Consider the following 25,339-nt stretch of genomic DNA (forward strand, 5'->3'; position numbering starts at 1 on the left):
CATTGCTCAACCTGTCATCCATTTGCATGTGCGATATGACATTTAGTATACAATTATGACATCTATTGTCATTACACTGTCATTCTTTTTGTAGTTGTAATGGCACCATTCAATAAAAATATAGTTATATCTTTCAGGACAAAAAGTATTCATTTAAGATGGACCATTCTGAAAAATGTGTTTCTTATAAGATTTATTTATTCAAAGCAAATCTTATTTTATTATTTTTTGGTTGTTGTCCTTGGTGCCTATTATTTTAAATAAGTATAATAATTTAAATTGTTTGAAAATCCAACATAATTTAATATTTTTACAAGCTTTTTATTAGTTTCGCTTGGTTAGTTATTAAAAATAAATTTTTATTCTAATATGTAGTGTTAAAAAATAGTGCCATCTTTTATTCAATAGAAAATTTACAAAATATGTAATCATATTATCTAAGTTCCAAACCTTTTTAAGAATAGTCAAATTAGATTGTATTAAATTTCTAGTGATTTTTTTATAACCGAATTAAGGTCTGTTCATACCTATCCAGCACGACCCGTATCCTGCAGGTGTCCTGCAAGTGCGGATAGTATTCTTTGGTACATTATATGGACGTATTCATACTCCATTCGCATTTACGCATTCATGCGCGTCCATATAGAATGTACTAAAGAATTCTGTCCGTACTTGCAGGATTTGGGTCGTGCTGGATAGGTCTGAACAGACCTTTAGAAGATTTGAAAACTGCTATGTTTTTTCAAATTTATATTTCATAATTTCGATGTGTATAAATTGATAATGAAACAAAGTGAGTTCAAATATGTGAATTTAATAGATAAAAAATGTTTGTACATTAATACAATGTATTTTATATCACTATAAATACAACATACATATAGAGACAATATTTGTTTATCAAATATAAATAAAAATATATTTCTAGAGGAAGTGATGAGAAGTTTCAAAAGAAGTGAAGGAATGAAAATCGATGATAAAAAATCAATAACATTTTAAATATACATATGTATGTGATTGTGATGAACTAAATAAATGTGTTGAATATAGTAAACCTTTATGGTCTTTACTTTCATTTGTGCGTTTATACTTAAAATTAATGCTTTCAAATATATAAACTATGTATCTAATGGCCACTGGATCGTAAATAAATGCGATTTCATTTTTAATGAACCGACGTCGAAATTGCATTTGTGCATTTGTCTTCTTATGAAAGGCAATTGCTCAATAAATACCACGTATAACAAAAATATTAAAAAAAAAAAACGAAAATAAATAACAAAAATACAGTCAGATCAGTGGTAAAACTATTAATACTGATACCACACTTTTGTTCTATCGTAAATAAATACTGAATGTAAATCGAAAGTTTTTCAAACTTAAAACATTAAACAAACTCTAATGTGTGGTATATATTCACAATGTTATCGCTAATTGTAATTTATAAAAAATGAATACACGTTAAATTTGCAAAAGTAAACATTCACCAACAATCTCAACAACATTGTTATTCGAAAAACTGACAAATTTCAAAAGACAAGCAAGTTTTTGATGAATTAGCCAAGTACAATACTTCCAATAATACAAATCCACTAAGAAATATAAATATAATAGATGTTCTATACAACTATATTTATAATACACGTATATAAAATTACAAATTACTTAACAAATAATAATAAAAAAAACTTATCGAATACATGGTGACGTATCATATACAACTCTTTGGTATAAAGATACAATAGTCGTTACACTAAACAATATATAATATATATATATAATATTAAAAATAGTTTGTAGCTGTATTATTTGGATTTTAGTCATTTTATTTAGAATAAGTTTACGTTTCAATTCTTTGTGACATTAAAAATACCTCATCATTAAAAAAGAAATGTATCCAAAACGGTAGAGCACAAAATCGCATACAATATTTAAAATTTGTACCCAGTAGTTTTACGCTGAAGATCAGCGTCGGTCACCAAAGCAATATGTGAATTTTGAACATCATATTTGTACAGCAAACATAATCGTAATAATGCGGTGGATAGAGAGAATCGTTCAAAACCCACAATTGACCTTTGTGCCCAACACTGTTAAGACCACTATCACAAATTGACACACTTTTAATGGCAAAATGTCGTAAACTATTGTTCCGAATGAAAAGAAGTTAAATAAGCAATTCAACATTGTCAGCAGCCGAGGAATTCAACTCGGCTGACAGGCATTGTTAGGAGTTGTTCGAGTAGTATATGGTAGGCTGTGTGGATACAACAGCCTGGTGACCCTCGGCCGGAATAAGAGACCTTTCGGACTGATTGAACTGCGACATCACTTCGTTCTGCCGATGATAATCTTGCGGAGAGCAATGCCGATGATTAACTGGATCGCTATTCCGGTTTAGATTTTTGGCATCGGCGTATCCATAGTTTTCTTCATCGTTTTGCAAATTGATCAATCCCCTGTCGTGGTACAATTGATGATGAGTGTCCATCAGATGATGCGTCGGCGATTTGTCAGATTTGAATGATTTGTGCCGAGAGTCAAGATGTTGATTCGAAGATGATTTATCCGTATTTCGTACTAAGAGATGACTTTGATTGTCTCCGTGCATGGCAGTGTTTTTATCTTGGTAGAAATTAGAATGATTTTCAAGCTGATGATGACTTGGAGATTTTTCCACGTTGTACATCTGTCGCATGTTGTAAAGCAAGTGCTTTTCAGCGTTGACATCATTGTTGGTCTGAATTTCTGTGTTTATATGATTGTTTGTAGAAATCTTATCAGAAAAGACTTGTTTGAAATCTGGCTCCGGATCAAACTCCTCAGTTTCCATTGTGTTTGAAGCGAGATCAGGCTTTAAATGGTGTAAAGCAGATCGTAGACGAGCGTTAGCAGCACCTAACGCAGCCAGTCTTTGTCCCTGTCTTTCAATTACTCTTTGTTTTTTGGATAAAGCAGCTGCCATGTCCCGTTGTTCTCTTCGCAATTCCTCTTCCACAACCAACAATCTAAAATAGAACATATTTCAAATTAGAAAAGGTTCATTTTTCATTGTTATTTTAATGAACACCATTCAAATACTTACCTAGTGATAATCCCCTTCATCTTTGAATCTTGCAAATCAGTGCCCGCAGGCATATCTACCATGTCTGATGGTTTAATTTTTTGTTTAAGCATATCTAAGGAGCACTTTAGTCTTTCGATTTCGCGTTCATACTGAAAAATTAAATTAAAATTTAGTAAATGAATATACATTATAGTAAAAAAAAAAACGCAAATAACAAAGAAAGTACCTGATGAATTGTGCGATGATTCTTATTTAGTCTTCTCCGACCAGTTGTGTGATAGCAGCTATCTTCCTGATCACTTGAACTGTCTCCGACTCCTTCAAGTGAAAGCCTTCGAACCGCCCTCTCAAGTCCTTCACGTTCCCTTTCAGCCAACTTTCTACCCCTTTCCAAATTCTCCCTGCTGTCAAAATTCAAATCTTCATTCAACCTTGTACTTGACACATTGGTCTTTGAATAATTCCTTTCAATAGGATACCCATTTTCAGTAATCACTAATGGACCGTGATTATTCTCAAATTCGTTCTTAACGAAATTATTCTTCAATCCATCAAACACTTCAGCTAACCCATTAGTATTGTACGTAACATCGCCGTTGTTGTTTTTGGTATTATTATTTTCATACTTCTCCAACATTCTTGGTATATTAGAATTGCTATAACTTTCAACATTATTCCGGTCGTATATTGCCTTCTGACTGCGAGACATCTGCAATCTATACATCTCTTTATTAGTTTCCTCTACGTTCGAATCAGGTCTGTTGCCATTTGCAGTGAATCTGGCATCAGTACGTGATTCGTTATTGTTATGACCCTGATATATAATATCGCTATTAGTCTGACCGAAGTGTATGACGTTTTGATTGTTTGCATTGACGGCATTATATGACAACATAGGATTGGTTCTTGGCTGTCGAGAATTCGTTCCTCGACGAGCTGGTGCTACCGGATCAGTATATTCAAGAGTTTTGTGAGTGCGAGGTGATTCGACAGGCGTAGAAGTCAAAGCTGTAATTCCAATGTCTGATCCGTTGCTCTTTGATTTATTGATCAATCGCCTGAGAGGCTGAGGTTCAATGCCAGATTTTGTATGTCGAATTACATCATTTGATTTTGTTTGTTTAACCTCCCTGATATTTCTTCTGACATGTTTAGAATTTCTGTCTCGGTAATTTTTACCGTTGCCTTCAGAGTTCGTTTCGACATTATCGGTTGTATCTTCTTCCTCGATGGACGAACTGGATGTTGTAGATACGCTTCGTTTAGGAAGTTGCCTAGTCAAATTTGTACTGCTATCCTCGCGGGGTATAGCAGAAAGCCGGTCTTCCGATCTGTTCTCTTCTACATGATATACAGGATTTGTGAAGGTTAATGGACCTGCTGTAATCAATCTCGGTGAGTTAGTACCGGTGTCAGTTGTGAAGTTTTGAATGCCAAACTTCTGCCTTTCATATTCGAACCGTTGATGTTGATTTTTGTTCATGTTATTCTTCTTATCCATAAGTCCAGGACGCCGACTGAGATGAGCTGGGCTGCCTTCGGAATAGTTAGCTCCAGTTTGTTGGTACAATTCTACAGGACTAGAACTTTGACTATAAGTAGCGAAGCTTTGGTAGCCTGAGCTAGCAACATTGGATAGACCGCTAATGGAAACATTAGATCCACCATTATGCATGTGATTATGATTAACGAGTTGATTTCCGTTAGTCATAATGTTTACATTTGTTTGAGGCACTATTTCGTGATTGCTTATACGCTGATTGATTATATTTTCTTCATTGTTATCTATAGTCTCTTGATCGTCAGCGTATCTCAACAAATCGGACAATCCCTCAAGATTCGTCGGGATATTATTACCTTGCTGATTCATCTGATCCAATTGCGTTCTATAAATATGATTTCGTGATGAATTGTTGTTATCATAATTATTTGTTAGCCTGATATCATCACTCTTGTTGACATTTTCAAGGAATAAGCTTTTACTTCCTGGTAAATAAGCGTCAGAGTTCATTCTATTGCTTGGATCGTTTCTTTGTAATGAATGCACATGAATACTGCCATTTGAACCATTGACCTTTCTCATTAAGCTCGGAGAAGATGCGTTTTTAGGCTCCAGTCCTATTTGGACAACCTTGAGATTGACACAATGTTCTCGATTGTTATATTGCGAACTGTATCTATCAGGGTTGGTCTGTAAATTTGCGTAATTGTTTCTCGGAAGCGTTGCTGCTCTGATGCCGAGACTGGGTGACTTCCTGATGCCTAAATGACTGAGTAGAGACGTATTATATTTAGGCGGGGGAACTACATCTTCCTGTTGACTTGAGTTTGTAGAACTGATACTGTTCACTTGTAAGATGTTTCTACCGAGTAGCGGGGAACTGTGCGTAGCAGTTGAATCTCCGGAGCACGGACTATAGGTTGGATCATTGTATCTGAAAATAATATACAGCATAAATTAATTAATATGCAACATTTGGCAATAAGAACAACTTGTTTGCGATAATAAACGTGTCTAGAAAGTGGGCGTTTATAAGCTGATTATGATAATTCATTAATTAATTACCTGAATATATTCTCATGAACGGTGGGCGAATGTGCAACTGCGTCATTCTGGGGAACGTTTGCTTCTTGTAATTGTTCAGTAAGTTGTTCTAAAATTCTTGGTAAAGGATCCAATTCCTACGAAAAAATTCATAGTCAATATATGTGTGTATGTAGATTCAGAATATACATACGTTCATATATGCAAATCAATTCATTTATATAGTCCAAAGTGTCATCTTGATACTTACTTGTAAAGCTACCGGGTTGAGCCTTGGAACGCTTTCGGCTAATAGCAAATGCAAAGCAGCTAAGTGTTTGCCAAGATCAAGATGTCCTGCTCCTGGTCCAGTTCCCCATTCTTCATTTAAACTTGCTTCACTACCAGGTGGTAATGTCTGCAAAATAATTATTGAATTAATTGTAACGTAGAAACATCACATTGCAACAAATTATCTTATTAATAAGTGCATACCGATATTTCTTGCAAGAATAAGCGCATATTAGGTGCTTCTTCTTCGAGGAAATCGTTGAGGAACTCCATGAATGCTTCTTTTCCTTGGAAACGAGTGAAATTTGCAAGAGTTTGTAAGGTTTTTGCTACTAATGTGAGGTTGCGAGCAGCTCTCTCGTCGGGATATTCTACAATTGATAAAAAGTTTTCAATAATTAATAAAATCAATAATAAAACAAACATTTAATCGAAAAAGAACAAAACTAACCATGCGTGATACCGAATAAGCTAGGCGAGAGTATAGCTGGGCACAAAAAGCGAAGGAATACTGAAGCGCTGACGATGTGATCAGCGAGTTCCTCTCGTTGCATACTTCGTAATCTGTCAAAATATTATATTATATAACCAATCAGCACGCTAAAATAAATATAGTAAATTTGAATATGATGTAAACATACTTTTCTCTGAATGCGGCGAAAGCTAATCTCAAATCGGGCGGGAATCGAGGAGCGGAATCCATAACAGATTTCCATGCTCGGGAAGCAGCAGTTCGTAGCCGTGTTCTTTGACGACGTAAACCAGCACCATTTCCGGCACCTCTCGCTGGATCAACTTCCCAAACGCCTCCAGTACCACCTCCCATAGCACCACTCACGCATTCCCACAAAGTCTCCTATAATATAAATCAAAATTATTGAATTAAATAAAAAATTAAACAAGAAATCAATTTCAAATTTATATACAACAAACCTGAAGATAAGTTTCTCCGAGCATTTTCATATAAGCTTCTGTAGCTTTGGTTGCGAGAGAATTAGCTCTGAAAGCAAGCGCTGCATGAGGAGCTCGGCGTACTTCTAGAGCAGCTGCAGCAGCTAATAAACGAGCTGCAGCCGCCGGTCCACCAGCACCACGTACAGTTCCGACTAAAGCGCCGGCAACTTCTTCTTTTCCTTTAACGCCTACAATAATACACACAAACAATAAGCCAAAATTCTCAATTCACCATACATCAATGCGAACATTCAAAACTTACCGATTATAGGTTCTAAATATTCCAGCAACTTTGTGTAATTGTCACGCAAGTAGTGCAAAAGAGGTTCATATTGTGGAGTCGGAAGGACTTCCAGAGTTTGATAACGGCACTTAACACGTAGACTAGGTAGAGGCGAATCACCGTTGGCTTCTCCGTTGTTCAAGTTAGCATTCAAGATCGGATGCCATCTTTCGCTTTGATGACGACCCATCAATTCGTGTATCGGTATTTTAACGGAACCTAAAATCAAAATGCGAATTGAAACTACACGAATAAAAATATTTAAAGATAAAAGTCCACAATGAAAATTTAGCTAAATATATTATGAAATTCAAACTTATTAGGACCAACTTCATTGTGGGAACAGTTGCTATGAAACAGTGTAAATTAGCGACTCACCAACAAGGAATCTCTTATCTCGTTTTCTCGGTTTTCTATCTGGTTCTCGGTATACATCCACAGTTATAACGTTAACGTGAGGCAGACCTGAGAATTCAAACACTTCACCCCAAAAGCAAAGATCTGTCTTCAATTTACTTGAAGTTCTGTAAACGAAATGGCAATTATTAGGCAACAGCGAACGAACAACCAATGAGAATATAACCTACTTTTATTCGAAATATAATTGAATCGGCAGTTATGAAATTTGAAAGTGACAAAAAATTCTATTCAATACAATTCTATGAAAATTTAATATGTTACCTTGCATAGAGAGTGGCGTCTAATAAAAGTTCGCAATAATATCGCTTCTTCGCTGGAAGTCCTTTGGCTTCCAATAAGTATAATCGGAGTGTTCGTTCAGTACGACGAACACTATTACCGCCTTCCGGTTGAAGAGACGCTCGTAAGCTGTAAATTTTAAATTAACATGAGTACACGAGAAAAATGCACAAATATTTACAATTTTATCGAAAGTACCGCAATGTTATCATATAAATTCAATTAAACAGGCTTAATTTGAAAGTTTTAACCGCAACCACACAATGTGTCATTTGGGTCGAGTGCAATATGCACGATTACAATAAAAAAATTCGAAATGGTTAATATGCGTATTACATTGTACATATGATTAGAGCCAATTGCTTCACTAACTCGGTACATAATCGATATGTATGGCGATAAATATTCAATTACTTATTGATCCATGTGTCTCTTTCGAGTCTAGATGCGCATGCAAAGTAGCGAGTACTGGCTGGTGGTCCCGGCAGATGAAGAAGGAAGCAATGTGCCCGACCACCGGCTAACGATGCATGTAAAGGTCTTGCCGCACCCCCGACCACTGCTGCAACGCATGCTGCAGGTTGAGACAGAAGACTTTCGTGTGATCTGTAATACAATTCCATTATTAGTTTCAATGGATTGGAATACATATTGAGATTATTTTGAAAGCGGTATTAACCTGGATGAACGCAGCGGTGTTCTCGGTGCTAATTTTGCTGCGCTGCGAGCTCTCTTGAGTGGACTTGCACGGAGTGAGCGTTTGCTGAAGAAGAAGGCGGCCAATCTTGACGGACTGCTGGCGACTGGAGTGCCATTTGTGCCAGGGGGTCCTCCTCCCGATCCTCGTCGACATGCTTTCTCGTATGAAGTATCTGAAATTAAATAAAAATAATTCATGAATATTTTAATATTAAATTTTCGATGGCAATAAGCACTACATATCATTGGAGAAGTCATCAAATATCTATTCACACATTAAAATATATAATTCATTAATTTAAAATACAGCTAATGATATGTGTACATATATATGGCCTGTTCATTTGAAAGGTTAAACTTTTTATACAAGTTTTTTTTATATTCTATTATAAAAATACCAATCGCTGTAATTGCAAAAAAAAGGATTATAAAAAATACAAATCTCATATTATACATACTGTTTTTAGAATGCAAATGTGGCATTATAAAAATAACGAAATATGCAGTTTATTCTTGAATAAACATTTTTGATATCACGTATCAATGATTTGGAAGTTACTAACAATGCATATACAAAAGTATGAAAGTCGAGATTAAAAAAAAAAGTATTATATATTACATTTAGAAATAGCAAACCTTTCCTTGGATTAAATTTAGCAACAATAAGACCCATGTATTTTAGTAAAGAAGCGTCTTTTGATATACACTATTGAACTTCGAATTAGACGAAACGTTTAAAGAGTCACATAGTCAAAGTTTTCTTCTAAAACGAACACAAATACGTCAACAAAAGACTTGTATACGCGTCTAACTAACTAGTATGAACTGAACAATCGACGTGTCGTCAATGAAGCATCTCACACCTAATCCAATATCCCAATTTCGAGTCACGTACGAGATCTGCCAACGTCCAAATCGGTCGTGCCCGATGCTGAGCAAAGTTGGCAAATCCCATTATCGCGTTAGAAGTTCTCGAAAATTGTACACGTGCCTTTTGTACACACACATATCTAGACATATACAATGCTGGGTCGACGTCCATGGTAAGTGGAGCAACGGTGGTGATGGCCGAAACCAGAATCGGAACTTCGTGACCCCCTGGGGGGACATGAAGCTTGAGTCATAAACGTACAAACCCACCCAGCTGCTCTGTATGTTGCACGCGTTGCTGTAGTACACTGTACAGCACCCAGAGACAGAAAGAAATCGCCATATTTGAGAGTGTTGTGACAAAGAAGCTTTTACTGAAAACGGAAAAAGCTCGTCCTTTGTTCTGTTACGGAAGTAGATTACCGGCGTATCAATCACTGGAAAAAGTGAAGCTGCCAAGGCGTAGCTAACTAGATGGATGGAAGCTATCTTGCACTCGGCGCAAACAAAAACAAACTGGCTGTGAGCAATTACCGGTTCTCACCGATCGAGGAGTCTACATCATCGCTTATTTTCGAAAACAATTAAGAAGTGTCCAAATCGAGTTTTTTTTTTTAGGCTAAGGCAATCTTGGGTTGTTGTTGTTGCGCTCGTGAAGTCATCGATTTCGCGGACATTTCGAACCGGTTGGATCTCATTCACAAAATTAAACGATGATAAAATCGAGCTTTCGATTTCGGCTAGCTAAAAAAGCGATAGAAGATACATCTGCGTATGTATGTATGTATGTATGTATAAAGCCAAATACCACTCGAGAACCTTTACTGCTTATTAAGTCCTTTGTTTTACCGTTTTGCAAGAATACGGCTTCGTTGAAAGAATAATGTCACAAAAGGGTAATCACCTTTGATAAATAGCTTGCTATTCACGCATTCGAAACAAAACGAGACGAATAACATTTTAATATGTAGAGTACCGCATACAAAAAAAAAGAAGAACAGGAAGTACCACATACGAAATTATACACCTGTATATACCAAGATCGATTCGCCTCAGTTGAATACATCCTGCATAAGTATCTTTTTTTTTACATAAAGAGACGTTCACAATTACAATACGACCTTCGCGCTCTGCTAAGGAAATCGTTATCATATCATCAAAAATAAACATGGGTTTTTCATAAGAATGCACATGTATTACCGGAATAGGTAGGTTAAACAAATGACGTCTGCCGAGATTCAAATTAAGACCCAGTTTTTACGCCGACACACAAAAATGCAATCAATCACGCGGTGCGTCGTCGAACGCTGTTTACTATTTTATAATCGTTTGCACGTATGTAACTCTTGTCAAGAATTATAATCTCGAGATCTAAACGAGTATTCCAAAACAGGAACTCGATCGAAAAACAAGCAAACGCTTGAATGAGCCAACGCAGAGCCTTATCACCAGATATCTCACAAAGAATACAAATAAAACCGGATTAAAAAAAAAAACAAAACAAAAAAGTTATCGCCTTAGGATATATGTACGTATCTATTTACATCTGGATAAATATGTTAAGATATTACATTGTCAGTTTGGAAAAAGAGTATGTTATAAAGGCTAAAAATCTATAATTGGCGAATTAATTCAATTTTATACTAATACTAATGAGGATAAGGTCAACGCGAATAGCAATTATCACCAGTGTTAATAGGATTGTTATAATGTTGAGCACGAATATGCAGACACGCCTAGAAACTGAGTGAATTATTATTAAATATAATTATTACGTGTATTTTCCACGTGTGGACAATGAAAAAAAAGGTCATGGAACTAACCGTCGCACACCCACAATTCCCCTTCATTAGAAGACCCAACCTTTGTGAGATGGACGAGACCATTTTGGGACAAGAGTTTCGAAAGTGTTGGATTCAAAATGCATCAATTCAATTTGGGCACGATTGGACGTCTCATTCGAAGCATGCTGGTATTGTTGTAGCAATGTTGAAATAGGGCCATAGGTTAGAGTAGAGCAGTCTTTATAAATCAACGTCCAGGGTCAGATTCTCGAGTAGGTGGACGGAAGAGTATCAAACGTTTCGCAAAGGAAGCTCAGCCGAAAGCTAGTGGGTAACCAGTTCTGGGTAGACAGTTTGCTTTGTAAATGGCGCTATCGATGGCGTATCCTCTTACAACTGCCTTGTTTAGTTGGCGCTGAAGCCAGACCGCCAGCAGCTGGTTTCCGGCACCGGATGTGTATGTGGCAAACCCAACGGTCACAAAGCCAACAAACTACTAACAGGTAGTGACAAAAATAATTCTCCATTTTAGCTATATGACACGTGAGCAAAAAGCGTACACATTGTATGTACTTGCATTCGGCGAATGGAATACGTGAATAGTATGCAAATGTGAGCACAGCTTATATTATACATATTTGAATACGAGAGGATTTCAAACACGTAAAAGCTGGTTAATGTAAACTAAAGTCATATTGAAAGGCAAAATCGTCACCATTACATATGATAAGGAAGTCAGGTGAAATTCATAACCAGTCTCCTGAACAAACATTTTAATTAAAAGACCATTTACGACAAATTGCGCTTTTATCTTACATAGGTAGGACGATATATTTTTTTTTTAACATATTAGCCACAGTGACATTACAGAGTACTGTGGCCAGTTACACAATCATAACAAAAATAACCTTATTCATAACAATATATACCTGTTATATTTTTATAGAAAAATCATTGTCATTTATAATTGATAAAATTAACCACGGGCGTTGCTCCACAACCACTCAATCAGTTCAGCACAGCTTATATTAAACCGGTCAATTTCACCAGAAACCCGGTTGAGCTGATATATCGCTTAGATATTGGAGACGTTGCCAACATATTTGTGCGAGCCACAGGAGGAGAAAACAAATCACGATTCCTCAGGTCCCTGAATTTACTAGGTGTATAAAACTTAAAATTCATCAAGAAACTGAGGATTGTGTACTAATAATTAGTATATAATTTTGACACAATTCTACAAAGGTGCAGACACAGTGGTTTGCACATGCAAAAAAACGCTAACACGTCTAATCTATGTTATCGCATCCTTGGCAAAACTCACTCCCTGGGGGTTTTCGGTGATATTTTACCCTTGTATTGACAGTGATTCCCATTATTTGAAGAAATGTAGATCCCAGTTGGAAACCAAGAGCACGTCCATGCCGTACGCTTCAGTGTATTCTTACAATCAACCTTTTTGAAAACCGTAACTTTTTTAGTACGATTTTAAAATTTGAATTGACATTGGTTGGATTTATATTTTTGTAGAAGTTAGATAAATCCATTTGTAGATTATGATCACATCAGAATATGCCTAATGGTAAGAACACACTAAAAATGCGGTACGGGACGCATACCTGGACTCCAGCTGTGAGAGGCGTTATTAATTCATGTCCTTATTAATTCGTACGATCTCATTATTTCTTTAAATGTGGGAATCATTGTTTTCGATCATTATCAAACCAATACAAGAATAAAATATCACCGCAACACTCCAGGGGGTGAATTTTGCAAAGGGACGCGACGATATAGATTTTGCGTACCGGAGTAGGTTTAAATTTTTTTTGCATGTGCAATCCCTTATCTTATAGACAATAAAAAACAACTAATGGTACAAAGTTACGTTACAGACGTAACGCTTTTTGTCGTGTCGCCTCACTTTGCACTTGGCCAAAGCTCAAATCAAATCAAACATAGACCTCTCCCTACCAACCTACACAATTATTCTAAACGTTAAACAAAGTAGATAAAAATACTCGTAACACTCAAACCAGTTCAATATTGAAGTTGCACTTGCCATATTAATATCAACCCGTTCACCGGAAAAAGCCAATCATTCCGAACTCTTATCGTTGCATATTTAGGATTACATTTAATTAAATACATTCGCTATCTACCGTACATGTACATTAGCGGGCATTTGAAACGAAACATTGCAATGAAAAATATAATACTATGAGATATAAAATACAACATACCCATGTTGGTCTAATTTAATTCCATTTTATTATGGGTCAATTAAAAACGACGAAAGTGCGCCACGTTGATTATACGAGAATGTTGGTCAGCGGCCGGAACCAGGCCTTAAGTGACTGGTCCACAGTAATTAGATTACGGTATGGACAGATCTAGATATGAACGGATGTCCTTCACCTTTCAGAACAAACGACGACCGCGACTTTTGCACAAAACGGAATATCTCGATGTGCCGTTCGAGAGCTAGTCAGTCGGCTACCCGTCTTGAATACTAAACGAGTGCTAAATTTCAACGTTTTCTTTTTTAGCAAGAGAGTCTGAAGATCAAAAGAACACGACAGCTGAAATTCACGACTCTGATGTAAATTTTGCGACAGACGTTTCGCGACGAGGCAATTACCTGTCGGCGACGGTGGATCAGGTAGGTAGAGGCAGTTACACTTGAGCAATCGATAGTTCCATGATCCTTTTACTGGACGTTCACCAAGTGACTAATGGTGCAACATTGACTTGAATTAAATTGAAAAACACTTGTGAGGGGGAAGTGTAATCCAGGAAAATTGTTCTAAGACAATAGAAAGTATACTCGTAGATATGCAAAAACAATAAAGGAGGTTTGTAAAAATGACCCACATGAGTAATATTTCGACAACTTTTTTCAAAGCAAATTTGTAAAATTTGATAATAGTATGCAAAAAGTTTTCAAGCAGTTTTCAGCAAAAAAATATGAGGTCAAAGTATTATTCAAAACTATATGAGCCCGCTGGATTTACATTTTTGCATTTTTCTAGCGCAAGCCTGGGCAAATTTTTGGCCAGATTCGAATTTTTGTGCGGCCCGTCAAATGTTGGTTATTAGAGGATCACTTATTTTTTATGCTGAAATTATTTTTCATGACATTAAATAATGTATATCTATAAATAGTATTTTACTTTCGGCCCGACGTTCATTTTTAATTCCTAATGTGGCCCTTGATTCGAAAAGTTTGCCCAGACCTGGTCTAGTGTATCACTACAAAAATCTTATCATAGCAGATGAATTATCAAATGTTACAATAGTTTGTTAAAAACGGAAATAAATGCATAGCACATAATAGAAAACTTACATAATAAGAAACTACCGATAGAAGTCTAGAAATGAGGTATATGTTAAATTTTGGACGAATTAAGTCCATACATACATACATATATAAGAATAAAATTTTAGCAGAATGTGCCGAATATTGTACCATATAAGAAAATGCATGGTTTTGCGATAGGACTATATCAGATACTTTCAGTTCAAGGAACTTGGGGTCGAAAGTTGCATAACGGTTCCATGACAATATCGGGTCGTTATCGTCCATCTTCGCTTCATTAGTATGTTGAAGGCATTGTCCACAGTGTGGAATCGGTTTAAAGTGTGTACGTTCACCGAACGACAAAAGCCTTACCCATCCTTGTAGAAAGTTGCATAGCTAGACGAGAAAACATGTTAATGATCTAAACTTTGGGTGAAAACGAGCTGAATCGATTGGACGCGCGAATGCAACGGTGCCAAGAATCGAATTAGACGACTAACCAAGTTTCTACATTTCGATTTCCAATCAAGATATAGCGCAACTATTCATAAATATCAACAGTGGGTAACCCACACAATATTTAGACTGTTTGTCGTCTGTAACGAGTGTGATGTCCATAACTTCCAATCAAGTGACAATTCAAATGATAAAACAGTCGTTCAAAAAAAAAATAATCTCGACGACACGTATAGATCGTTACTCGAGTATAAAAGACTTCACGTCAATTAAAAAGTGTTCCGTATATTAAACGAATATAAAATAGAACGAATATGTACCAGAGTGAACAGCTTCTTCTTCGGTGTCCAAACAACTTCTTATTGCACTCTTCCTGGCGTGCATTGGAGAGAGACCCACGCTTGATCCGCCGTGGACCAAAGTACCGTAAACTATAGCGTCGACCAAATTCAACTTTCCTTCACTCTCATCGAACTGTTTGAGAAGTTCTGAAAAGTATTCGCTTTCTGCCAAATCCACTATAGGTCCGTCGATGTCTTCCTGTTCAGCCTTCATGAAAGGTTTCAGCAACGAGTTGCTTCTTGACAGTTTAGTACTGTGAGATCTTCTGATCAAGCTGAAGCTAGGTCTTGACGGCTTATCAGCTACAGACAACGAATGAGACGAAAGGTCTCCCTTAGAAGGAGATAAGAATAGAGAAGTTCCGCTAGCAGATTTCGCAGGACTTTGAGGTAGAGTTTGAGTCTTTTCAGAAGGGCTGAAAGTCTGATTTTCGACTGAGATCAAGGAAACATTACTTTTGGAATTTGATTTGAAAATCTTCGGAGCGCTCAAAATCGAAGGTCTCGAAGAGCGTGGTTCAGAAACAGTGAGATTTATCCTGGAAGCTGACTTGGAAGTAGACAGTCCTATGAAGCTGCGCTCCTTTTTGAGAAGATTTTTTACTTCAGTCATAGCTGTGCCGCAACTTAGAGTGTTCTTCAACGGTGATTTACACACTTCTATTTCTTTCGCTTGAACTTTGACCAACTGTGCCGTTCTCAGATCTGTTTGCGATTTGCTGACATCTGAAGTTTTGGAATTTGTATTTAGATTGGCACGAGATCCATTAATTTCAACGACCGGAAGTGAGAGTTTTAAACTCGTGTAGTTAGTCGTTGAATTTTCCTTGTCGCTATTCATTGTCGGATCGCTGAAGTCAATATCGCTGGAGCACTTCGACAGACCTAAGTTCTTGGGAGGAGCTTTAGTCGGAAAGGTGTTGAAGATTTTGGTTTTGGACATGGGTGAAGTGTCTTTGGAAATGCTAGGTGTTTTGGAAATGCTTTTCCTTGCTCTCAACAAGAAACGAGCTGGAGCTGGTGTTGAAACGTACGGAGGAGTAGTGGGAGACTTTGGAGAATCGGTATCGAAAGAAGGAGGAAGGTAGTTCTCGAGACTTTCAGATAAAGATACGTAGAATGTGGATCTTCGCCTGCTGGATTCTTCTACATCGCTGGTACTGATGCTGACGTTTGAAGTGTCTAACATAGCGATTTTTCGTTATGTTTACGAAACTGCTAACACCACTTTGGCCAGAACCGGCACACTGCTTCTGTTCAACACACTGGTTAACCTTTCATGGCACATTTCACGGAATTCACACGATATAATCGTCAACTAAGATCGAGTACCATTCTGCAAATGAGAGAGATTTCACAATTAACAATGCCGATTATGAACAAACGAAAGGTTATCAAAATTATTCGAATGCGCCTGTGATGCTGCTGCTGCAGCTTACAATAGACCAATTACGACCCGTTGAATAATACGAACAATGAACTTCACATTCAGGAAGTAAATCTTTTTCGAATGCGGTGAACGAAAACGAAACTCGATCCGGCCGATAACATCTCAGAATCGCTTTGTAAATTAGTCGATTCTAATTCGCGAAGAGCATCATTGATTATGACGACGCATTGTATTTTCTATTTATTGCACTAAAAAGTGTGAATAGATGTGCAATTGAGAAGACGTATCATTAGCAGTAAATTCGACATCAATTGAAGAATTCCTCACACTAAAAATAAACGCCTTTGGCACTTATATGGAGAATCAACCACCATTGTTCATTAGCACGTGACGTGTTACTTTTTGCACGTTGGATTTAGTATTCAGATGGCTTTACAATTTATTCAGAAACAGTTTTTCTACATAAGTCCGTCTGCTAAAAAAAACAGCTACTAAATTTAATTGAACCAACTTCTATCACTTTAAGGCACAGACACACAGAAGTGGTACGCAGTATGTGTATTTTTTTTTTTAGATTTTTGCACATTAAAAAAATGCTAGCACGCCTGATCTATGCTATAGCGATCTAGGCCAAAACTCGCACTCTGGAGTGTTTTCGGTGATATTTTATCTTTGTATTTACATAGGTTTGACAGTAATTGATAATGATGATTACCATGTTTGAAGAAATGTAGGGGAAATTTTTCAAAATAATAAGATCGTACGAATAAATAATGACATGAGGATGGCATGCCATGCCGTACAATTCAGTGTGTCTTCGCTTTTACTATCGCTTTTAAAAAACAAAAATAATTTTGATGTTTTTTTTTTAACAATTTAACAACAATGGAAGGTTTTCAGAAATTTAGTAAAGGTATAAAAATCTTCGTGAAGTACTTTTCAGATTTTGAAAATTGACTACATATTGGTATGTACATATATAGATAAATTTCAATATAGTGAGTAATAAATTCAAGCAATTTTGTACAATATGTTCTTCCTATATTTTGTATAAATTGTTGTCATATGCTAAATTTACTCATCAAATTGTTATTCTCATTAGTCATGTTAATTTATTTATCAACACACATGACGCTTTCGATTGGTTTACTTATGGATAATACAAAATTCAAAGAATTGCATCAAAATTCATATTCAATGAGCCTTGAGGAAAAAACATGAGGGATTTCAAAACCGTCACGAGACGAATTTACTAACGGTTAAAACTTTGAGAAAACAAAAACGAATTTGCTTATGTCATTAGTGCAATGAGTGCCGTTAGCGTTTCGAAAGTCCCTACGAGGCTTTTGAAAATCTAAATACATTATAATTTCGAAGGCTTTTTTGGACCATTTTTACGCTCACTAAATTAAGTCTGGCGGCGAAGAATATGATAGTATACGAAAGAGAGATTTTACAGCAGTGAAAGCAATTTCTCACAACTATAAAGAACATTGTAGTGAATAGCAATGGACTAATGGAGTGTAGGAGGCAAAAGGTGCATAGACGGGACACTCGCCACAAAGCGATTGATCGCACCGAAACAATAAATATTATTTCCCATCGTAAGGCCATAACACGTCGAAAACTTAAAATTTCAAGATTAAGATCGCCGTCAGCAATATTTTTAACATCCCACGAGAATTCGCCATACAAATAACGAAACGCGTAAACGTTTCACTTCATCCAGCGCGTGTTGACAGCTCCCGAGGGAGTACCACGTATCAATTGAGATAGAGCGAATGTTGCCATTTGAAAAATTTATACCATTACATTGGATGCGATAAAACACTCTCGCCATGGATACAATCACAAAATCGATGAAAGGTATGTGCGTGTGTTGAGTTTATTATAACACACACTAAAGGAAGATTTATAGGTATGGTCTGATTACTCTTGGCTTTCAATACTGAATTCAATAAATAATCAACAAGCCCACTCGTTTAAAAATCATGTGGTAAATTTGATGTAATGGAGATCACGTTTTAAACTACGAGAACCAAGCTGAGATGACTTTAAGTGAAAGGCGATGATTTGAAATATATGCAGATGAAGTCACCTCACGATAATGTGGTTCATAAAGTCCTTCTATCATATCCTGCCAGACGATGAAACGTGTTTGCGTCAATGCACATTTCAAAAGAGGAAGGAATTCAGTTAAAACAAATTGTTCAAAAGCTTTTTTTCATATTACAACAGATTTTTTGCAATTGTAAATAGCTGTTGAGCTGGAGTTTTTGACCTCATGTCGAAAGACTTATGGAGCAATGTCATCGAATTAGAAACATGTATTAAAACAAAAGGTTGCTAGTGTATAAGAATACACTACTCCATGTATGATATATTATACATCTGGCTTAAAATTTAATTTTTGATAAACATTTTCGACATGTCCACATCTGCAATACTCCGATCTAAGCAGTCTCGGCGAGACCGTGTACAAAATTGTGAGCAATCATCATGTTTCATTACGTTACATGAAGCGATCACGAAATCGTGACCTGGTCCAGCGTGTGTTTTGCCCCCCGCTTAGTCTCGCTTCTGTGCTTGGTATACACAATACGAAGGCAAAATGCGATAATAGCTCTAATCTAGCGCATAAATATTGCAGAAAAACGACCAATCGAGCGCATATAAGAATACTCATGCAAAAGAGGCGGAGAGGAACCACCTACGCACGAGTGCAACGGACTCGAATACAAAACGGACGAGGAGGGGTGAAAGTTTTAATGGAAAGGTTGCAAAACGATGCCCCCGAGTGTCAAAGTGCAAAAAGTTTCCCGCCAAATTAATTTGGGTCATTCGCACTCTACTATTAATTCACTTCAGTCGCTAACACGTAACTTTCACGTCTGCAATGCACCAAATTGACTGTATTGAAATTATTTCAATTGATGAGTTGTCAGTGTGATGTATGGATCATACACTACGAGTCATTTCAATCTATTCTACTTTAGCTGCTCCTTTATTGCAAACTCAATACCCAACCATACGTTATTATTTGTTATCAAAATTGTGACACCTTGAATAGATGTGACATTTTCTATCTCCTATTGGCAATATCATTTTGTCGTGACATACAAATCGTGACACAATCTATGAACCAATCGTTCGAAAGCTCTCACTGTGTAAAGAGTAGTCTTATTGATAGAAAGCAATTATAATTAAAACTATTGGATTATCGTTAACAAGCAAATATAGTTTAATTTTTATTTTATATAGGTATACACCCATTTATTTTTATTAACACGATATATATTGTCAACATTGTACATAAGTATTATTCAAGGCCAACTAAAAACATCAATCATCAAACATTACAATCATCATAGAAACATCTATGGACGAATTTTTGTAGCATTTTAAATATCAACCAATTTTGAGATGCTGTAAACTCAAGAAATAGGACAGTATAGCAAATTTGTTGGAACCGTTTCCAATGAAATCAGATAAATTGGCAAGTTCTGATTGGAAATGATCGACCTTGTAATCACATATTCAAGGTCTAGACAGTAACAAATTCAGGGATAGAACTCGCGACCACACAATTGAAAGCATTACATGCTAACAATTGATCTATGAATGTTGCTGGTTGTAGCGTGTTATATGTAGCGTACAAAATAACAATAACAACAAACAATATTGGAATTTTCAGAAGATGAAAAAGATAAATATGTATGTAAAATTCAGTGTTTGCGTCACGGAACCGGATGTATGTATAAAATCTGGAAAAAGTAAGCAATGAAAGTGGATCGAAATGTTTAAGATTCAAGCAGAAAGCTACAACTGTTCGACAGGCTTGTAAACAAGGTGTTATATGTAATTAAAATACGTTCGCAATATAAATGTAATTTTTTTGTGTACAATATATATGAATCAATATCAGTGAAAGGCAATGTCGGATTGACCAACATCTAAAACGTACTACTTATCGACACAATGTAATATGAGTCGATTTTAATTGACGACTTTCTCGATTTGTACAAAAATACAAACGGCAAGAATTCAATATTTACAAGAGAGTGAGCCCAATTTCATTTTCGAAAATGCGAATGATTTTCTCTTTCGATTGAACACGATGACAACTCGAACTGTTTATTCGGACGTGCAAACGTCCAAAGGAGACGGCCGAGTCATCTCGCGCCCAAACGAGTTTGATCGTCGGATCGAATCAATGTCAAAAAAAAACAATCTTTTCGATCGGGAAAAAAGCGAAAAATTAACAAGCAACAACTCATCGTACAGATTACGCCGTAAAAAAGTGTTTAAATTAACGGTCAGTATGCTAAAAACGAGGATCTTTGCACGTAGCGCACGCATCCTGTTATTCGGCGCCACAAGGACTGTTCGCTCGATTAATACATACAATTTGCGACGGTTTTCACATCACAATCGATTACGTTAGCAATAATTATCAGTCGTGCGATTAGTTGAGGATCGATAAGATTATGGTTGATTTTAATTTAAAAGAAAAAACATGTTTTTATACGCAATAGCCCCGAAACCGATCAAACTTCCTACACTTTTTGCGATGTTTTTCATTCAAAAACATAACTTTTCTGTGTAATATCATTTTTTTAAACAATTTATCCTCTTAAATATTGTCATATAGACAAAAACTTCGGCAAAATTTATTTTTTCATATACAATGAACAAAATTATATGCATTGACTTCATATAATCACGTCTATTAATATCGCTATTGTTTCACGATAGTATTATCTATCAATATAAATAAACTTTCAAATTGAACGCAACAATAAAGCGATCTACATATGTAATAGCTCTTAAATAAACTTTTCCAAATTGTAAGAGTGAATAAAACGTAGACGTTATCGGCTCGATGTAGTATAAAAACAAACAGTCGCATTCGAACAATATGAAGATAAAGGAAGAAGAAGAAGACACATGTCGAAATCACACAAAAGCGCATTCTTGGTATGCAGTCGTATAATGCACATATCCTGCGAGCGGATACAAAGCACACATACACACACACGTGCAAGCATTCAAAACTGCACTTTAAACACGTGATATCAACAAGTTTTATCAACTTTACGTACTTCAGAACAATCTGAACTATCGAACAACACCATATCGAAAGGGGTAAATTAACTCAATAAACCGAGTATAACTCAAACCGAGCAGCGCGACCGAACCGAAAGCAGATTCGGAACTGACTGGTCGTGTTGGCGCGAACAGAATAGCCCGAGCGCTAGACAAGGACAGCGCTATGTGAACGCGCTAATGTGCAAAAGAGAGGTGTGCAATAATACGATTAACACTGGCGTTACCGGTTTCGCGTAAATTTCGAAACAGGTTCTCTGTGTGTAGTGAAGTGAAGTTCGCTACGTATTGACGAGCAGGTTGTCGAACGTTGTTGTACACGATAAATGATGCGAGGGTGTGTTATGGTGTTTATGTCATGGGTAGGCAGATGTGCACGTGCACGTGTTATTATTTGACTCATCGTTATCGGTCTTAATGAATTACCAAATGATCCGGTGAATCATCGCCGATCTTTCTGATAAATTTTCAACAAGTGGTTAATGTGTATATGGAGGTCATTCGTTGAAATAAAAGGAAACAATTCGCGTGAAAGTTATATTAAGAAACAAACCTAACATATAAAAAAGCAATGATATTTTATTGCAAGTGCATTCAATGTAAATTTCAGCTGTAATAATCGCCTTCAAGAAATATTGATTTACGCATAATTGATACACCAACAAATTTAATGTTTAATTTTATATTGCAAAACCTGATTTTATAATTAAGTCTGAAGATAGCGGAACGAATAAGTTCACTATTTATTATAGTGAAAGTTTAATACATAAATGCTTGCATTCGTTGAAGGAGTGGCTCAGTAAAATTCATCGTTATCTAAGTTGTAAAACGTTGATTGATTAGACTGATTCATAATAACATATCGCATAGATAAATTTACTGATAATTGTGTGAAAAATTAGAATTGTATTGAATATGATAAAATATTGTTGCAGACATTAAAAAAACTACATCAAAATTAAGAAACGTGCTTTATCAAAAGTAGCTTTGAATTTTCATTGGAAACTGAATTTGATAACGCACGCTTCACATAAAAATGCTAATAAAATCAATAATTCAAATAAATTGAAACTCTTTCAAAGACACTTACAAAATAAATATATGTACATAGAGCCACTTCCCAATAATGGAAAATAAAATTTGGAAATAGTCTCATGGTATCTTAAAATAATGAATTTAGGATCTGGTTGTCAGTAGACATAGGCGGTATAGCGAAATAAGACTCTTTGAGCAGTTTAAAACATTTTTTCGCCGGAGCGCCGCAATGGTCTACCCGTCGCATCACATGTTACCATCCTCATCATTCATTCTACCCAAGCGTGCCAACCTAATCATTCATACGTGCAAACTTCTATGTTATAAAGCTAAATTCTACATACATACATATATTGAATAATATTATTAATTGTAAATTTAAAATTGCATCAATACGAATCAATTTATTATTCGTATAAAACAACTATAAATTCATATTATTATGAAAATAATAACAATTATATGAACAAAAGTCGAAATTATTAACTATAATTTTATACAAAAATATACAAATCGAACGGCCTATTAAGCTCAAAAAAGGTAGCCTTCGTTGAATAAGCGCATTAGTGATGTTGAATACATATGTATATTATGTAAGTATAAAACATTTAATCCTATCAAAGTCGCCGAACTGGTCGTAATTTGACCACACATTATTCAAATAAACAACCGATGGCGAAATCTGACATAATTCATAACAGATCAATCAAATTTTACAAAATGGCCTCCGTGACAAATGACTTCTGCACAACAACAATACATAATTACATACATCCTTTAACACTATCAATTCAACACTGCCAATCAACTCGAAAATATTCGATAAATACAAAATGAAAGTGAAAACTATAAAAAAACATTTTATTATCTTAAATTGTTGTAATTAATCTAAATGAAAGTTGTATTGAAAATACGTAATATTTGCGAAAGTTTAACGGCCATTTTATAATGCTTTTAAAAAATATCTATAAAATTGAGAGGATAGCTTAGTCATTTCAGGGTTAGATGCAGGAGTTGCAGCGGGCAAAAGGAACGCAAAAGACAATGGAAGATGGAGATATAGCAAACTCCATGAGTACGAAAGGGACTTCACCATTGAGAGGGTGAAAGACCAAAGGCAGCGGTCAACACGATGTATATTTTCCTTTCCTTTTAATTTTTTTAATGGTTTTATTTAAATGCGGTTCGTTTTATATGCGTCGTAAGGCTCGAGATGTGGGTTATGCTGAATCATCTTTGACAATCTCCGATAGGGCTCATGTGCACCATAGGAGTAAAATCCCCGAGAATACCTTTCCGAAGTACGTGAGCGGAATACTGATGGCGACAGCACTTGGGTACTGAAAGTTCTCTCACAACATTGTATAAAATACACGCCATGCAATAAAATTACATTTTCTTGTCCCATTTACGACGGGCGATAAAATTTGATCAAACTGTCGAAAATGATGGATCACTCTTGAATAAGTCGCAAGCGAAAAGACGCCTGGGATAGACCCGAGAAGAATCCGAAGGAGACAACAAAAAACTATAAAACCCCATACCTGACTTCGTTGTGTGTATCTAATACTAATAGCCGACTTGAAAACCTGCACCTTCAACGGAAGCCAAATCTGAAGAGTTTTGGATTATTGTATCATTAATTAAATCATCAGAATCGCATGATGATATGCGAATATTGTTTGAAAAAAACATGTAAAAACGAGTTGACATTTTGGCCGAGCGCCCTAGACGGAAACTAGTCACGCCTTCGAATTAACAAATTGGGACGAGTTCGTTAAACGATTTGAACAATCGATGGCAATCTAGCAAGAAAAAATGTCAAACATCATCATCCGACAGATAAATTAAGCGTAACAAGAAAAATGGCGGATTTGAAAGAAGGCGAACGGACGAACGAGTTCCGAGCTAATTGTAAGATTTATCTCCGCTGGTTTGCACACACTGTAATAAATTGTTTTATCTGTTTTAATTGTGTGCGCAATGTGTCGGTGGCATTCGTTTGTTCAAACAAAAGCAAACGTCTACGAAAAAATATAACGGAAGTAATACGTGAGTTTTGATAGCAGCACTTCCTGTTTAGGTTCCGACACAATCTCGCAATAGCTTTGTTTTGCACCCAAACTACACACTCAACACTTTAAATCGTGATATAAAATACAAGCTATGTATTCCTTCCTGCATTCAATCTGTAAACAATAAACCAATGGCAGACATATCTCGTTGTATAAAGTGCATGTTGACTGATAAAATAATTTTCGACCGTCGATAGCAAATGCTTATCGCTTCGTATACATACAATATAGTAATTAGAGTATCAATGAGATACGTTTTCAATGATTGTTTAGACCAATTTTCCAGCTACACCAATTAGTGTAGTGTTCCTGCATGCCTGTTTACAGGACATGAAATAAAAGCAGGAAGCATTTCGTTAGACTAGATCGTTTTCAAAGAATAAATTGAGCACTGCTGAAACTGCTCTAGTTTAGTATTAAATGACCTTTATGCAATCAACCAAAATCTATGAAGCGAATGTATCGTT

The 25,339-nt window shown here is 36.0% G+C and overlaps 1 protein-coding gene across 1 annotated transcript in view; it reads right to left on the bottom strand.

Moving 5' to 3' along the window:
* Positions 1-806: 806 nt before the first annotated feature.
* raskol (Ras GTPase-activating protein raskol) overlaps positions 807-25,339 on the bottom strand; it is a 121,928-nt gene continuing 97,395 nt past the window's right edge. The window contains exons 5-18 of the mRNA XM_077442110.1: positions 8,498-8,690; positions 8,233-8,424; positions 7,801-7,947; positions 7,498-7,643; positions 7,099-7,338; positions 6,816-7,024; positions 6,524-6,738; positions 6,334-6,446; positions 6,087-6,253; positions 5,863-6,009; positions 5,634-5,749; positions 3,294-5,502; positions 3,086-3,216; positions 807-3,008 (exon numbers count right to left, since the gene is read on the bottom strand). Coding sequence (XP_077298236.1) covers positions 2,228-3,008; positions 3,086-3,216; positions 3,294-5,502; positions 5,634-5,749; positions 5,863-6,009; positions 6,087-6,253; positions 6,334-6,446; positions 6,524-6,738; positions 6,816-7,024; positions 7,099-7,338; positions 7,498-7,643; positions 7,801-7,947; positions 8,233-8,424; positions 8,498-8,690 — 5,006 coding nt within the window. The 3' untranslated portion in view covers positions 807-2,227. The remainder of the gene's footprint in view (positions 3,009-3,085; positions 3,217-3,293; positions 5,503-5,633; positions 5,750-5,862; positions 6,010-6,086; positions 6,254-6,333; positions 6,447-6,523; positions 6,739-6,815; positions 7,025-7,098; positions 7,339-7,497; positions 7,644-7,800; positions 7,948-8,232; positions 8,425-8,497; positions 8,691-25,339) is intronic.

This window comes from Arctopsyche grandis, chromosome 12 (assembly GCF_051622035.1).
Source record: "Arctopsyche grandis isolate Sample6627 chromosome 12, ASM5162203v2, whole genome shotgun sequence".
Lineage (NCBI taxonomy): Eukaryota > Metazoa > Arthropoda > Insecta > Trichoptera > Hydropsychidae > Arctopsyche > Arctopsyche grandis.